The sequence below is a fragment of the Myodes glareolus genome, chromosome 1, assembly GCF_982192425.1.
Source record: "Myodes glareolus chromosome 1, mMyoGla1.1, whole genome shotgun sequence".
In the NCBI taxonomy this organism is placed as follows: Eukaryota; Metazoa; Chordata; class Mammalia; order Rodentia; family Cricetidae; genus Myodes; species Myodes glareolus.
Window position 1 is genome coordinate 95,692,896 of NC_142026.1, and position 15,833 is coordinate 95,708,728.

The 15,833-nt window shown below is 37.4% G+C and overlaps 1 protein-coding gene and 2 pseudogenes across 2 annotated transcripts; all 3 read left to right on the forward strand.

Annotated features, from left to right (window-relative positions):
- The first annotated feature begins 184 nt into the window (after positions 1–184).
- Positions 185–12,726, forward strand: LOC148123533 (amine sulfotransferase-like). 2 transcript variants are annotated; one of them, XM_087910913.1, is made up of 7 exons: positions 185–333; positions 2,686–2,837; positions 4,495–4,703; positions 6,016–6,142; positions 7,174–7,268; positions 7,759–7,942; positions 11,896–12,726. In XM_087910913.1, the coding sequence occupies exons 2-7, from the start codon at positions 2,696–2,698 to the stop codon at positions 12,015–12,017; spliced, it is 879 nt and encodes a 292-aa protein (XP_087767039.1). In that variant the 5' UTR covers positions 185–333; positions 2,686–2,695; the 3' UTR covers positions 12,018–12,726. The 2 variants fall into 2 exon arrangements, with proteins under 2 accessions (XP_087767039.1, XP_087767042.1); XM_087910916.1 differs by lacking the exon at positions 2,686–2,837 and having other exon boundaries at positions 255–333.
- LOC148123534 (ASNSD1 upstream open reading frame protein pseudogene) lies at positions 7,952–9,365 on the forward strand (annotated as a pseudogene).
- Positions 9,365–11,032, forward strand: LOC148123535 (asparagine synthetase domain-containing protein 1 pseudogene; annotated as a pseudogene).
- Positions 12,727–15,833: the final 3,107 nt, after the last annotated feature.

Genomic DNA, 15,833 nt, shown 5'->3' on the forward strand with positions numbered 1-15,833 from the left:
TAACACAAATGAGCAGTATGCATCTGTTGAACCAAAGGCGATGCTGACACAGATCTCAAAATGTAACTAAAAAGTTAATAAACTGTTTTGGCTTAGAGAGTGCAGTAACATCCTGGTTTTCTGGATCAATGCATTCCCAGTAGTGTCCTCATACAATGGTAATGAATGGTTAACTGGTGAAAGTCCATAGAGGGTATCTTATTATAATATAGGTATCAGGATCATGAGAGGAACTTTTATAACTATTAATTAAAAACTCAATTTTTATGTACCGTCCATCCCTTGGGCTATAAAATTCCTGCTTAACAGGGGATATGTGAGCATTACACTTGAGTAAGTAGGAACTGAGGGATAGTGTGAGAACCTGGAAGCCTGATACAACTTTGGGTTCAGGGATTTGGGCTTCAACTAGTGTTACATGCACTGGAGCTGTGAATTTCTGCCTCTATGGAACCAACAGATGTTCTGGTGATGCGGTGGGAGTGGGGCTGCTGGATGGGTCCTGGGTTCAGAATCTGGGAAGTGGGGCAGCTTGGCTAGTGGTCAGCTCACTCTCCTATTCTTCCATCTGGTGTGTACTACACTTGAGCCAATAAGGACTCCTCTTGGATTTCTTTAAGGGAGTTATTCATTTCCTTTTATTATTTGTTTGTGTTTTCTGGATGTCTTTAATTCATTTCTTCTTTAAGGACCACCATCCTCTTTGTTGAATTGATGTTTTCTTCCTTGGTTTCTGTTTACTCTCTGGTCTTGAGCCTGAGTGTCCTGTGATTCTAGTGACTGGCAGATCCTTTGGTCCAGTAGGGTACATTTGCTGGGGTTTTAATGGCCTGCATAGCCTCTTGGATCCTGGGCTTATGGAGACTGGAATGGCCTCTGGGAGAGAATGGCCAGGATTCTAGGTACAGGTGTATTCTTTGGTAGAGCCCTGGGTTTTTGCTAAAACAGGGGCCATAATATGGAGAAAAGGGGAGGTGGGTGTAGTGGGAAACCTGAGCAGGCTCTGGATAATAATTGGCGGTCTGTGGGTGGGGTCTTTTCTGGGGTTTCCGTATCAGCCTGGCCTGTAATAGAGAAGAAGGTCTGTTGAAAACAGCTTTTATGGTGAAAAGGCACAATTTTCTGAGACAATTTGATTAAAATGAAATGATTATGCATAAAAACAATATTCAGAATTAGTTGCAACCAGCTCTCTGAGACAGTGTTATGTATTTTGGATTTGTAATTAATTCCTAATGCCTACCAATCTGGTACTACATACTTTTCATACATATCCCCAACCAAAACCAGTGGTTTGACTTGTGGTTTTCCCTGTTTCTTTGTGTTAATCCCACTGAAAGAGAATAAAGACCATTGCCAGAATTCTCTAAATCAAATCATGCAAGTTTCCTTTTTTGTCTGACACGATTGTCTTTCTAGTGCAGAGTTTGAAAAAAAATAACATTGAACATAGAAAAAAATTAGGGCTTATGTAGTCCCCAAAACTGTAAGTTAAGTTTGTTTCCAAGAGGTTTTTGAAGATCTAGGAACTTGGGAGTTTATATAAAAATTATTTGTCAGAAAATGTTGTCTAATTGATTAGAGGTTTGGAATAGGATATAAAATATATAATGATTGTAATGTAAATGATTGTCTACCTGATAGATATCTGTAAAGAAATTAGTCAAGCATGCTGCCCATGAATATAATCCACGTACACTGACTCTAGCTTGATTTACATGTTGAGTTCTGGACCAGTCTACATTACATAGAGTTTATTTGCCTCACTCAAAGCATCTGTAAACCATATTCAGTGCTGTTTATTGACATGAAATTTATTTTTTTTTTGTGAATTTATTGGGAACAGAATTTTAAAATCAAACTGAAGGGAAGTGTATTAGTGCTAAGGTTATATCATAACTGTTAACATTCTCTGGCCACTTTAACCTTCAATTAGAAAAGTTTTCTGGCAGATCCAGTAAAAGTTATTTGGATTGATCAAGCTTTGACAGGACCAAGTTTTTCTTGAGATTGTTTCCATTAAATGTTTAATTCAGTTATTAGTTAGACTTGATTTGCATTTCTGATGTTAGGTAAACTAAAAAGAGTTTCATGGGTGATCTTGCAGCTATAAGGGAGTAACCTTTCAGACATACACGCTCTGGAGCTGTCAATTTCATGTAGGCACTGAGTAGATACAGCCCAGGTGATTCAAACTGTATTTGGAATAATGAATGCACACTCTGTATAGTTATTTATTTTATTTTTATAAAAATGGAAACATGCAGGTAATAAAAATATGAAATAACCTAGATTATATGCATGGGTTCTGTGTCCCTATTATTGTTATGAAATCCTTTGAGGGTGGCCAGCTTTGCAAACTTTGCCAATTTTGTTGACATTTCTTTAACCTCATTTTCTCATCTGTATATCTAGCATTGTGATAATCTGCATGGAATTTCAGAATAATGTGCTTAACTTTCTTACTCATTTCCACACATTAAATAAGGTGAATTAAAAAACAAAGCATCATTAAAATTTCATGACATTCAGACAGCATAATCTATATGGATTGTTTTTCAGAGTAAATATTTAAATACATAGGATACCTAAATGGTGGTTGGCATGTATTAATCTCTCCATGATTGTTATTCAGTATTGTATAATGCTTAACACAGAAAATGATTTCTATGTTTTTACATCTAGGTGGATAATTATGGACAATACAAATGAATATTTGCTTAGCTATAAAGGATATAATTTTGTGAAAAATTTAGTGAACATTGAACAGTTAGAAAAGCTGGAAGATTTTGAACTTAGAGATGATGATGTTTTCATAGTCACATATCCAAAATCTGGTGAGTGTCAGAAGTGGGACATGTACCATTAATGTCTTCATTGCTTTAATATTATGTGTGCACATGTAGCTCCTATCTTCTCACCACAAGAGGCAACCTACATTAATGTAACAATTTATGATCAGATAAAATCTACATGAATCTTCAATCTGTAGGACAGAAGAAAACTACCAGTGCATATACTGGACACTCTATTGTCAAGTATAAATGTTATGATAACAATATGTGTAACATACTGACATCAGAGGACACTCTGTCAGTGATGAATTACTTGGTCTTTTGAACAAAGATGACACAGTCTCAAATATCATATTCCTAATACAAATACTTCATAAATTCCAATAGATTTTCTAGTGCATGCCATTTACTTTAAAAATATTTCATGGATTGTGGTTTACTTAGCACAGTTTAAGAAGCATGCACACATGCTTCACATGCTTTTTTTGCCTTCACACACACACACACACACACACACATACACATACACACACATTTTCTTGAGGCATAAAGTCCATCAGTACTGAGCAGTGCTGGAGCAGTGATGTTCTGCTGGGAACAGGAACATCCTATTATAATGGTGGCATCTGAATCACCAGGGGCAATACTTGGAGGTGCTGTTACTGCAGTTGATACAATTTGAGAGATAAATCTGTACTCCTTAAACTTTCACGTGTCCTTTTAAAAATTAGTTCATGTTTGGCTATTGCAAAACACCACAGACAATGGAATTGTACATGGTTTGACCAGAAAAACCTTTTCAAACTGAGAAGTTGGCTCAGTGTGCAAAATGCATGTCTTAGCCTTGCAAGCGTGAAGACCTGAGGTGAGATCACTTAAGCACTTGTAAGCCGGATGTGGTAATGTGTGTCTGTAATCTTGAACTTCCTATGGTGAGGTGGTAGTCAGAGACAGGAGCATCTGCTGATGTTCATGACTCAGCTGGAAGACACAGTTAGAAAATAAATGTATCTCAACCAGGATTGAAGGCAACTGTAGTCTGACAACTACACATACACTGGACTGCACTAACATATGAGCATGTATATGTACAAATATCTCACTCATACATACATGCTCAGCATACATGCATGCATAGTACACAAACATGCATAGCACAAAAATGTGCTAACTAGGCATACACACATGCATGCGACACACATTTATGTACACCAGATCAAAAAGAAATGATCCATAAGGCTCCAAAGAGGCATAAAAGGTTAGTATCAGGTAAATGCTAGTGATTGTAATATGGTTTTAGTGTATTGTGTACATGTGTGGTATAATATGAGTGTACCCTTTAATACCTAAAAATACTATCTGTCAAGGAAAAGTTAAAAATACTTCAGGAAAGATTTCTCATGGAACATAGAATACAGAGAACTGGAATAATTTCATCTATCGTTATTAAAAAATCTAAACAAAATAACCATCCAACTGAAAAGGGACTGAGTAAAAATTATTAAAACTGATTTTATGTTTTCTAGTTTTATTGCTAAGTAAAAGTAAAAATCAAACGAAACCTGCACTGGTTCATTACCATACAGGGAATATTATTTAAAAAGCACCAATGGCTTGAAGAAGGATGGTATTACAGTAGATATGTATTATTTAAACTACCTCAGGAATGAAAACAAGAATGTTATCCACTTTTTTACAGGTACCGTTTGGATGTATCAGATACTCAGGTTGATTTGCTTTGAGGGCCACCGGAACAGGACTGGAGACATCAAAACTGTCATCAAAACACCGTACTTTGAGTACATGTTTTATAATTTAGACATCATTAAAATGCCATCACCTCGCATTTTCACATCCCATCTTCCACATTACTTAGTACCTAAATGTCTCAGGAAGAAAAAGGCTAAAGTATGTCTCAGGGCTTAGTCACATTCTATACAGATAAAATGCTTAAGTATTAAATAATAAAAGTATTTCAGTATTTGTGTTATGATGTACATCTACCTGGTTTTTCTCGAGAATGTCTTCTACCAGCTTCCCTAGAAACCTCATCTGTGAATAGAACTGCAGAGCCACAGTGACCGGGGTCGTTAGCTTACAGAGGAGGTGGAATATTTCTGAAGAAAGTGGATAATCAGTTATTGCTGAAACCTACTAAGAACCAATTCTTGTTTTTCCTCTAGTAACTTGACACGTTGGACTTCAATGTTTGTCAATGTGCCAGTTATTGAATGATGACTCACACCGGTCTTAATTTTCATATGGATGTTCAATAATGAGATTTAAAAGTTTGATGTTACTGACCATGACCAGAGATAATCCTGTGAAAAAATCTATCATTGTTCAAGCTTTTCCTTAGTATAATTTTAACATAATTTTCCTATTGGTATTAATTCAGTCACTTCTGCATGCTGTTCTACTTACAGCCTTTCTCATGTTTTAAAAATTTGTGCTTTATTTTGATTAGTAGCATTCTTAATTTAGTGTAATCAGACATATTGACTTTTTAAAATATAAATTCATCATTTACTTATTTTATTTTAATTGTATTTTTATTATTTAAAACAATTTTAAGTTTAAATATATTTTGAACATATTCTTCCCTTCCCTCAAGTCTTCTAAATCCTCTCCCCATCCTTATTCACCCAGCTTTAATTTCTTTCTAAAAAACAAACAAAAACCTAATACAAAAACAACCTTATTTAAGAAATATTTCCTTGTTTCAAGACTAGAAATGTGTTTGTTTTTGGTCTAATGCTCTTAATAAACTCACTAATTATCATTCATAGCAGTAAAGTGATATTACTTTTTAAATTACATGTACATACTGTTGATGTTTTTATCAACATAATATTTCATTCTTATATTTTCCACTTATTTCCACTGATACCTTGGCTATATATAAGATATCTCAGAAAACTTAATGAATATCAATTGTTATTGCATTAAGTTATATGGAAAGCATGTTTACCACATTTATCAACTTTAAAAATAATATATTTTTAGAACTGTGGCCTGTGTTCTTGCACATGTGTGGAATACTGTGTAAATGGAAGTATTCACTTTTATAATATGAAACAAAAATTTGATAACCAACTGCATTTTTATAAATATTACCTAGATGTAAATAAGAATTTATTTGTACAAGTACTAATATGTAATTGTCTAGAACTTATTAGAATAACAAGAACTACTAAAGCAACTTTGTTTTTTTCTGCAGATTCTTTATATTTATAGAAATCCCAAAGATGTTTTGATTTCATTTTTTCATTTCTCAAATTGGGTGTCTATTCTAGAAGCTACAGATACCATAGAACATTATCTGGAAAAATTTCTAGATGGAAAAGGTAACTACATTTATTCCCTCTCACTTGTTTATAAAACACAGATGAAATTTAAGGCATCACAAAGTAGAAACATGTGTCTAGGAGATGGAGGTGGCAGGAGAAGCATAGAAAGAGTAACAATTCTGAACCCAAATAACCAGATACACAAGGATTATTCTGCCACTATCAGGACTATTTGAGAATTGCCAACTTGTAATGCTCTTTTTATATTACTTTGGAAGCACTTTGGCTAGACCGCAAAACATTTACAAGTATTTTATTTGTTCTTTCTATCTAATGGCATAGGAAGAGTCATATAGCTAAAGTTGAAGGTGAATGTGTGCTCTGCATGACACATACCTGTTGGAAAACTGGAATTATTAATGTCACTACTGAGGAAAACTGGTTAATGAAAGAGACTGTTGGGTGTGGAACCAGGATCTCACACATTGCTAACCTTATAATCAGGTTCTATTTCGTTGTTGCAAGAAAACACTGCTCTTCAGAGATAGGACATGAGAAATGAAGACATATGCCTTCAGAGAGAGGAGAAATATAAAAGTCCCTGAAGGATATCTTTGAAGTAACACACTTGAATTTCTTTATTAAAAAATTTTAGTTTTATTTATTTTGTTTTGTGAGCATTTTGTTGAATGTATGTATATACAACATTCCTGTAGTGATGTTAGAAGTCAGCAGAGAGCTTCAGATTCCCAGGAACTGAAATTACAGTTGGTTTCTGAGCCACCATATGGGTACAGAGAACCTGGTCCTCTGCAAGAGCAGCCAGTGCTTTAACCACTGAAAAATCTATCCTGCTCCTGCCCCTAGAATTTCTGTGTCTGTCTTGCTACATCCCTAAGTAGGTAGATTGGTATGAGCCTTGTGTAACTGTTACACGAAAAGAACTCTTTAAAATAGTCCTGTAGACATCCAATGGTAGGGGCTTCATTTTTTTCTTCTGAATACTCTAAGCCAGAAAAGAAAGAATATCATTTGTTTCTCAGTAAATATAGTGCCTTGACTTTGTTACTCAGTTATTTTCCCTTCAGTTGTAGGAGGCCGTTGGTTTGATCACATTAGAGGCTGGTATGAACACAGACATGATTTCAATATCATGTTCCTGAGCTACGAAGATATGAAAAAGGTAAGATGAGGTAGTTGTTTTGAAAATTACTTATCATCTCTGAGTTTAAACCACATGCTCCCCGCTGTCCTCATACAACACCCTTTTTTGGGCTCTGTGTTGATGGAGGTTCCTGACATTCAGTCCCTGCTTTATTGACTGGTCTGCCTCAGGGCTCTCTTCTCCCCGTGGTCCTCTCTTGTTATTCCTTCTTGTGTCGGCACAGACAACCTGACATACATAGAGTTGACTTGTCTCTTTAAGCAATTATTAGCACCCTTTAATTGTTTATGTGTTTTGTATTTCAAGTACTTTCTATTGTTTTGTGCTGTTTTACTGAAATTATTTTCTGTATCAATTGAAATAATCATATTAATTTATATTTCCTTTAGCATTTGTTGTGTCATCTTCGAATTCTAGGAAGGAATTCTACATGTTTATGTCACGTGTTTGGGTGTAACTCTGACCTTCATCATAAAGCTAATAATTCCACAACCCATGACTTTTTCAGGACCTCAGGGGCTCAGTGCTTAAAACCTGCACTTTTCTGGAGAAAAAACTGAGTGAAGAAGATGTGGATGCTGTTGTGAGACAAGCAACGTTTCAGAACATGAAATCTGACCCACGAGCAAATTATGGTAATATTATAAACAAGGAAATTGGGGCAAGAAACAATGGCTATTTCCTGCGCAAAGGTGAGTATCACTGGTTTGTAAAAATGAAAGTACCGAGACTTCCCCAAGTCTCTTCCCTTGGAGCAATAGTACTGTGTTTCCAATGAGTTTCTCCAGGTGATAAAGGCACTGGGACCCTAGGGAACATAAAAAATATTAATGGACACTGAACTAAAAGAATTTATTAGGAAATTTTATAGTATTATCGGAAAAACCACAATAGTTTTGCTTATTTAATGTGTGTTTTTCCTTTCTCATAAGGAATGAAATATATATGTCAAATTATGTTTTAGAATGTTACATTAAATCATTTAATAAATAAAAATTTTGACTTGTGATCTTAAAGATTATCAGTTTAGGGTAGGTCATTCTTTTTTTCACAACTGCTGACACACAAAAAACCTGTATATGACTGTTCATGCCTGTCTTCCCTCCACAAAAGAGGTAGAGGAAGGACGAGGGAGTGGTTGGTGGCAATCAACCAGTAGGACTCATATGATTCAACTCTTTTACGACATGTCAAGAGTCTTGTCCTAGGCAATGGATATTTTAGAAGAGAAAATTCGAAATGGGGTGACTCTATTGATTTTGAAAGAAAGTCGTACTACTTGGTCCAGGTTGGCATCACAGACACTGTGCAGCTCAGGCTGGTCTTGAATTTGAATTCCTCCTGTCTCTTGCTTCCAAGTACTGGGAATAGACTTGAGGGCATTCACTTGGATAGTCCAGAAAAATTTTAATTTTACTTCTGTTTATATTTTCAGGATATTATAAAAAATAATACACTGTATATTTAAAGTGCAAGAGGTTTAACTGCTCATTTCTCATACCCTACTTTTGTTCCTTGCCATAATTACAGCCATGTCTTATTTACCCTATTGTCTGCGATTCATACTTACATATAAAGAATTAATATTTTCTTTCCAATTTTGACACATGGTCTCATTCATGTTACTCAGGCTGGTTTTGAACTTGCTATGTGTAGCTGAGGATTACCTCCGACCCCTAGTCTTGCCTCTACCTCCCTTGTGGTGGGAACACAGGCATGAACAACCATATGCAGGCATTGTGACCTAATTATGTGTCAGCACTTGTTAAGAAAAATGACCTCGGCGGTCCCCGGCGTGCAGCACGGCGTGGAGATGCCCGGCCGTGGGGTGCGCGCCAACGACCGTGCCGCGCCAGTGCCCGTGCCCGGGGCCACGGCGACTGCACACTGCGAGGCCCTGGGCAGCAAGATTAAAGAACAAAAAATCACTGCGGATGAACTCTCTAACCTGAAGAAGAATCGGAAAGTGTACAGGCAGCAACATAACAGCAGCATATTCTCTCTTGAAGATCGAACAAACATGTTTTCCAAAAGCAAAAATACATTGGATGAACTAAGAAAAGAATACCAAGCCTTAGAAAACTCAGAGACGACCAAGACCCAGACGCCCTGACTTCACAGGACCATGTGCGGTATCTGCTGTTCTGTAGGCTTCTCTGTGGAACACTTCAGTAAAGAATTAAGAGAGGATTGGCTGTGCAACCTTAGGCGACAGAGTCCCAGTAGCAGCAAGCAGTTGTTAAAATCTAACGTTAACTATCAGTGTTTATTTTCTGGTCACGTCCTTCACTCGAGAGGTGTTTTGACCGCCCAGCCTGTGGAAGATGAGAGTGGCAACGTGTTCCTATGGAGTGGAGAAGTTTTTAGGGGCGTCCAGGTTGAAGCAGACGACAATGACACTCAGCTTATGAGCAGTAGCCTTTCTGCCTGTAAAACGGAGCCTGATATTTTGGCACTCTTCTCTAAAGTCCGAGGTCCTTGGTGTTTTATATACTACCAAGCCCCTAGCCATTGTTTATGGTTTGGTAGAGACTTTGTTGGCTGCTGTAGCTTGCTTTGGCATTTTAAGAATCTGGGCAAGAGTTTCTGCCTCTTTTCAGTTGGAGCACAGATTTCTGCGCTTACAGACCTGTGGCAAGAATTTCCAGCATCTGGAATTTTCCCGATTGATCTCAGTTCTGCTGCTGTTTCCAATATTGTGACTTTAAAATTATGTCCGTGGAAATATATTTCTGAGCAGAATGTTATTGAAGAATGTGCTATTGACCTGATTCAGACTCCAGCAGAATTGCCAGCGCTTGTATCGGTGGTAGCAAGTGAAGCCAAGCTGTATCTTCCAAAACCTATTGCTCCCTTAAATAAGATGCTGCCTCAAGCACCATTGGAAGCTCTCTGAAGAAACAGTTCCAGTGTTTCACATACAAGAGAGACACTTGAGACATTTCTTACAGATGGACATATAAAAAAAGTAGTTTAGCAGTTCATTGATGTCCTGAGTGTTGAGTGTTGCAGTCAAGAGACATGTCTTATGTTTATCTAGGGAGGAAAACCCGGCATCAGAGGAAGTTTTGCAAGCTTGTCATAAGAAAGCAAGCATTGAAATCCTCTTTTCTGGAGGTGTGGATTCCATGGTGATCTCAGCCCTTGGTGACCATCGTGATCCTTTAGCTGAGCCAATTGATCTTCTGAATGTGGCTTTTGTCAGTAAACGAGAGACTGGGCCAGCTGTTTCTAACATTGAAAGAAAACAGGAAAGCCTTCACAAGACCCTGTCTGAAGAATTCTGTCAGGGTTCCGCTGAGGTGCCAGACCGAGTCACAGGAAAGCAGGACTGAAGGAACTGCAGTCTGTCAACCCTTCTCGGACTTATAATATTGTTGAAATCAATGTTTCTATTGAAGAGCTACAAAATCTAAGAAGAGCTCAGATATGTCACTTAGTTCAGCTCTTGGACACAGTTCTGGATGACAGCATTGGCTGCTGCGGTCTGGTTTGCTGCTAGAGGAATTGGTTGCTTAGTGACCCAGGATGCTGCGAGATCTGACAAGGGCCCTGCAGAGGTGATTCTGACTGGTATTGGTGCAGACGAGCAGCTGGCAAGCTACTCCCGTCATCGTGTCTGCTTTCAGTTTCTCGGCCTCGAAGGACTGAATGAGGAAATAGCAATGGAACTGGGCTGCAATTCTTCCAGAAACCTCGGTTGTGACGACAGAGTTATTGGTGATCCTGGAAAGGAAGCAAGATTTCCTTTCTTGGATGAGAAATATGTAGCTTTTCTATAACCACCAACAAACATGCTAAAAGAAAGATTATGGACACAATCCTACTTACAGACACATCAAAGGCAATAAAAAAACCCTGGAATAAACCTAACCAAGAAGGTGAAAGACCTCTGCAGTGAAAAAGCTTAAATCTGTGAGGAGTTTGAGGAAGATATTAGAAAATGGAAAGACCTCCATGTTCATGGTTTGGTAGATTTAATATAGATAGAGAAAATGACTATCTTACCAAAAGCAATGTAGAACCAATGAAATCCCGATCAAAATATCCACAACATACTACTCAGAAAATTTTTAAAAGGCCAACCTAAAATTCATTTGTAATCAGAAAATACCTTGGATAGCCAAAGAAATCATTACCGAAAAGAATAATATTATAGGGATATTCATTCCAGATATCAAAATACATTATAGAGTAATAATAATAAAACAGGCATGGTACTGACATAAAACACATACAGACCAATGGGATAAAATATAAGACTGAAGCATGAGCATATGTAACTACAGCCTTGGGGTATATATTACATTTTATCGATAAACATTGTTGGTTTATATTATGCTTGACATATAGTAAACTACTTTAAAAATTCTCATGTGTTCATATTTGAAGTTTTTTGTTTCTTCCTAAAGAACGGGTTATGATTGGTCCATTAACACATGGGGCAGCGATCTAGCAGGTCATTTATTGTGTTTTGTGTAGGTGTCTTTCCCTGCTCTGTCTTCTGTAAAGAAAGGTGAGGAATCAAACTCCACAGAGCACTCTGATTCCCTAGCATGGGTTGGAGAAGACTTTGGGCTGTTAAAGTGACCTTTGCTACTTTTATTCACTTACCTACGGGCTGTCCCTCTGCTTATCCCACTAGGTACCATTGGAGACTGGAAGCATCATCTGACAGTGAAGCAGAATGAAAGATTTGACATGATATTCAAGAAGAACATGAAAAACTTTCCCTTGAAGTTTGTCTGGGATATGGATGAAGACTAGAGTTCCAATGTTAGTATAAAATAAACATAAAAACCCAGTGAGCAAAAGGCTTGCTTTTCTATCAATTAATATGTTTCTGTATCTTAATCATCAAATGCCAAACTTTATTAAGGAACCAAATGATTAAACTATAACTGGATGAATTGCAATGAGTTTAATGAGTGATTTTAAATTTCAAAATTAAATTAGTTTGGGTCCTAGTTAGCATTCGTACTGTGCACTAAAGAATAAAAAAATGGTGCTTTGTAATGTATAAAAATCTTTACAAAGAATTATCTGTACTGGACATTTTTGTTTCATATTTTATGATTAAATTTTTAATTAAGAACTGTGGAGGAATGGCACAGTGGTTAAGAGCATAGACTGCTTTTCCAGAGACCTCGAGTTCAATTCCCAGAACTGACATGCCAGCTCACAGTTGTTTATAATTCCAGTCTACGTGATCACACATACTCATAAGACATGAATGCAAACCAAACATTAATGGAAATGAGATTTAGAAAATATATTTTGTATCAAGAAACATCTTCTCGCTCACACAATAAATCTTCAGCTTTTGCTGACTCAAAAAGCTGGGGGGAATATTAGAAATTTTAATTTGGAAAACTGTAACAAAGAATTGAAAAAAATATCAGAACTGACAAGAACCAGAAAAGAGGGAAGAAGATGTTTTTCCCTACTCAATAAAGTCTAAACATTTTGTTGATTATTTTTGTTGTTTGAAGATTTTATACTTATATACAATAGATTGGTATAATTATTATTGCCAACCTTTGTAGATAACGCACTTTAGATTTTCTTTTGCTCTTACATATAATGTTATTATGCTGTGAACTAAATTTTAAGCTACTGACTTGGGAAATATTCAGAACACATTTAAATGTCTCTAAAGTCCCTGCTAGTGAACTAAATGTAAGTGAATCTATCAACTCAATTTTGACATAGAAACAACAGAAGCACAACTAAGAGCGGAGACTACAGTAGTTACTGCGATTTAAAAATGGGTATCCGAGCAGCCAGTGTAGTTCCACAATGGCTGTCTTGCTAGGCACAGTGCATGGGCTGACAGTCCTCAGTTGTTCAGCCCCAGGGCTGGGTGCCTCAACAGTCCCAGTCTGGCAGCAGAACCTGGAAGGTCCCTGGAGAGCTGCAGCTCCCCATTCTATAACAAAAGCCTGAAACACTGTTTCTGATATCAGAGAAGGGATCAACAGCAGCAGCAAAAGGACAAATTGCCAGGGTGGCAAGAGGAAAGGACTAGGGAACAAACGGAGGAATCAGCTTCCTCTGGCACACCCTTTATCTGGACTACTGTCAGAAGACACAACAACGGGAAAGGTCTCTCTACATCATCCAAGGCAGGACACTTATTTAGGGAAGGCTCCCTACATAGATTTCTGATTTATAGAAGGTTGACAGTAAAACCAAATATAATAATTTCTACTCTATATTACAGATAGGGTATTTTTAGCCTTGGTTTGCTGACTAAAGCCGAGTTCAATTCACACCATGGTAAAGGACAGAGGGCCGAAATTCAGGTGACTGAAGTGCTAGAGATGCCTGAGTAGAAATCAATATAAATATGGTAAAAGATTGAAGGGGGGGCATACATAGGCATTAAAGACTGTCTTGGAGTATCACTGAATGAAGGAGTTCATTAACTCTGTACCAAGAAAGAAAGAAAGGAAGGAAAGAAGAAAATAAGGAAGGAAGAATGTAAGGAGGGAAGGAAGAATGAAAGGAGGGAAGGAAGGGAGCAAGGAAGAAAGGAAGGGTGGGTAAAGAAAGGACCCCAAGAAGATGAAGAGAACCCAGAAATGAGAGGCAGAAATAGCAGGAGTGGAAATAAGAGACGGCTGAGTGAGACTATAGCTTTCTCAAGGCCCTCAAAGCTTCTAAGCAGAATCTTGCTAACAAGAAATAGAGTTGGTGATGTTGTGATAAAGGGGGCTTGAGCAACGGGTTCCAGGAGCAATGAAATTCCCATGAAAAAATGAGGATCCAACAGGAACATTAAAGAGATATTAGTGGAGGACAGGAAGAGAAGTATTCCATTTCAGAGAGTAACGAATAATCATCCAGGAAAGAGTAAGGAGAAAAGAAAGCACACCCAGAGCCCAGACATCGGGAATAACCCCCACTGTGAACAGGGAACGGGAAGTTCCAGGACAGGATTACCCTTCAAATGGATGTAGGACTTTTACCCAGCATCAGAGAGTACACCTTTAGACTCCAACCATCCAAATATGTACTTACCAGGTTCAACAAACAGTTGTTGAGTGCAGGTTTAACAACTGTCCTCAGTCAGAGGTGAAATCAAAGTCTCTGAACAAATATGTGTACTGTCCTCACTGATGGATAATAAAAATGTGGTATATTATTCAACTGTTACAAAAACCAAAATTTTGGAATCCTGATATAAATGGATAGAGCTTAAAAATAAATTATCCTGAGTGAGGAAAGGTAGACACAAAAAGACAAATACTGAACATTTTCTCTTATATGTGGATGCTACTTGTAAACCTTAGAGATGTGTGCAGCAATCCACATAACACACGGAGCAGTGATTTCGTAATGCATTTGCTGTGTTATTGCATATGCTTCTTGCGCTGCCCAGTCTTCTATAAAGAATGGCAAGGTAGCAAACTCCACAGAAAACTCACAGTTACCTTAAACGGGTTGGAGAAAAGCTCACTCATATGTGTGCTGTTCACATGCTTATCCCATTAGGTACCATTGGAGACTGGAAACATCGTCTGACAGTAAAACAGAAAGAAATATTTGACATGATATGCAAGAAGATCATGAGAAACTTTCCCATGATGTTATCTGGGATATAAATGAAGATTCAAATTTTAATGTTAGTATAAAATAAACATATAAATCCATTAAGCAAAAGATATATTTTAATATCAATATTAATAACTGTGTATTTTAACCGATAAATACCAAGATTCATTAAGGAAGAAAATAAGTGATCTACCACTTGGTTAATTCCAATGAAATTAATGAATGATTTCAAATTGTGTAAATTTTGAGTTAAATTCTGCTTTTACAAATACTTGAATGATTAGATTAATTTCTAGGAATTCAAATATAAAACAAAGAAGAGAATCAGATGTGCATCTTGAGATGGTAACTGTAGTTGAACATGGAGAGCCAGAGAGAATAGAATGAAACTGAAAGCCCATAGAACTTTTAGAGACTTCCAGAGACACACACAGATATGCTGGCTGCCAGGTCTATGGAAAACACAATACGCATTGAGAACATATGCACCTTCTCCAAAAAAATGGACATCAACTAGATACAACTTGTTGAATAGTAATTAAATGGAGAGCTGAGGATGAGTAAACACTGCATGTAAGTCTGGATCCTGTTTTAAACCACATGAATTAAAGTGTCATCTACAGGAGGAAAAGCAGCTTTTCAGTTTATTCTCCCATGTATTACATTCTGACTTCAGTTTCCCCTCCCTCCTTCCCTCTAAACCCCTCCCTCCCAATTCTCCTTTCTCCAGCTCCACCCATCCTCTGTGTCCCTTGAGAAAAGGGCATGTCTCTCAGGGATGTCTATCAATCATGGCATAACAAGTTCTATTAACACTAGGCACATCCCCTCGTATTAAGACTGGGTGAGGAAACTCAGTAGGAGGAAAAGGATTCCAAAGTCAGACAGAGTCAGAGACAGCTCCCACTCCCACTGTCAACAGTCCTTTCAAGAACACTAAGTTACAGAGCTGTCACATACATGCAGGGGAACTAGGTCAGACCTATGCAGCTCCCTGATTTTTGGATTAGTTTCTGTGAGCTGTTA

Bases quoted from the DNA above. Each gene is read 5' to 3' on its own strand.
- LOC148123533 (XM_087910913.1), top strand. From the start codon at position 2,696: ATGGACAATACAAATGAATATTTGCTTAGCTATAAAGGATATAATTTT. The intron at 6,143-7,173 runs GTAACTACATTT...TTTTCCCTTCAG, and splicing joins AAAATTTCTAGATGGAAAAG to TTGTAGGAGGCCGTTGGTTT. The intron at 7,269-7,758 runs GTAAGATGAGGT...TGACTTTTTCAG, and splicing joins GCTACGAAGATATGAAAAAG to GACCTCAGGGGCTCAGTGCT.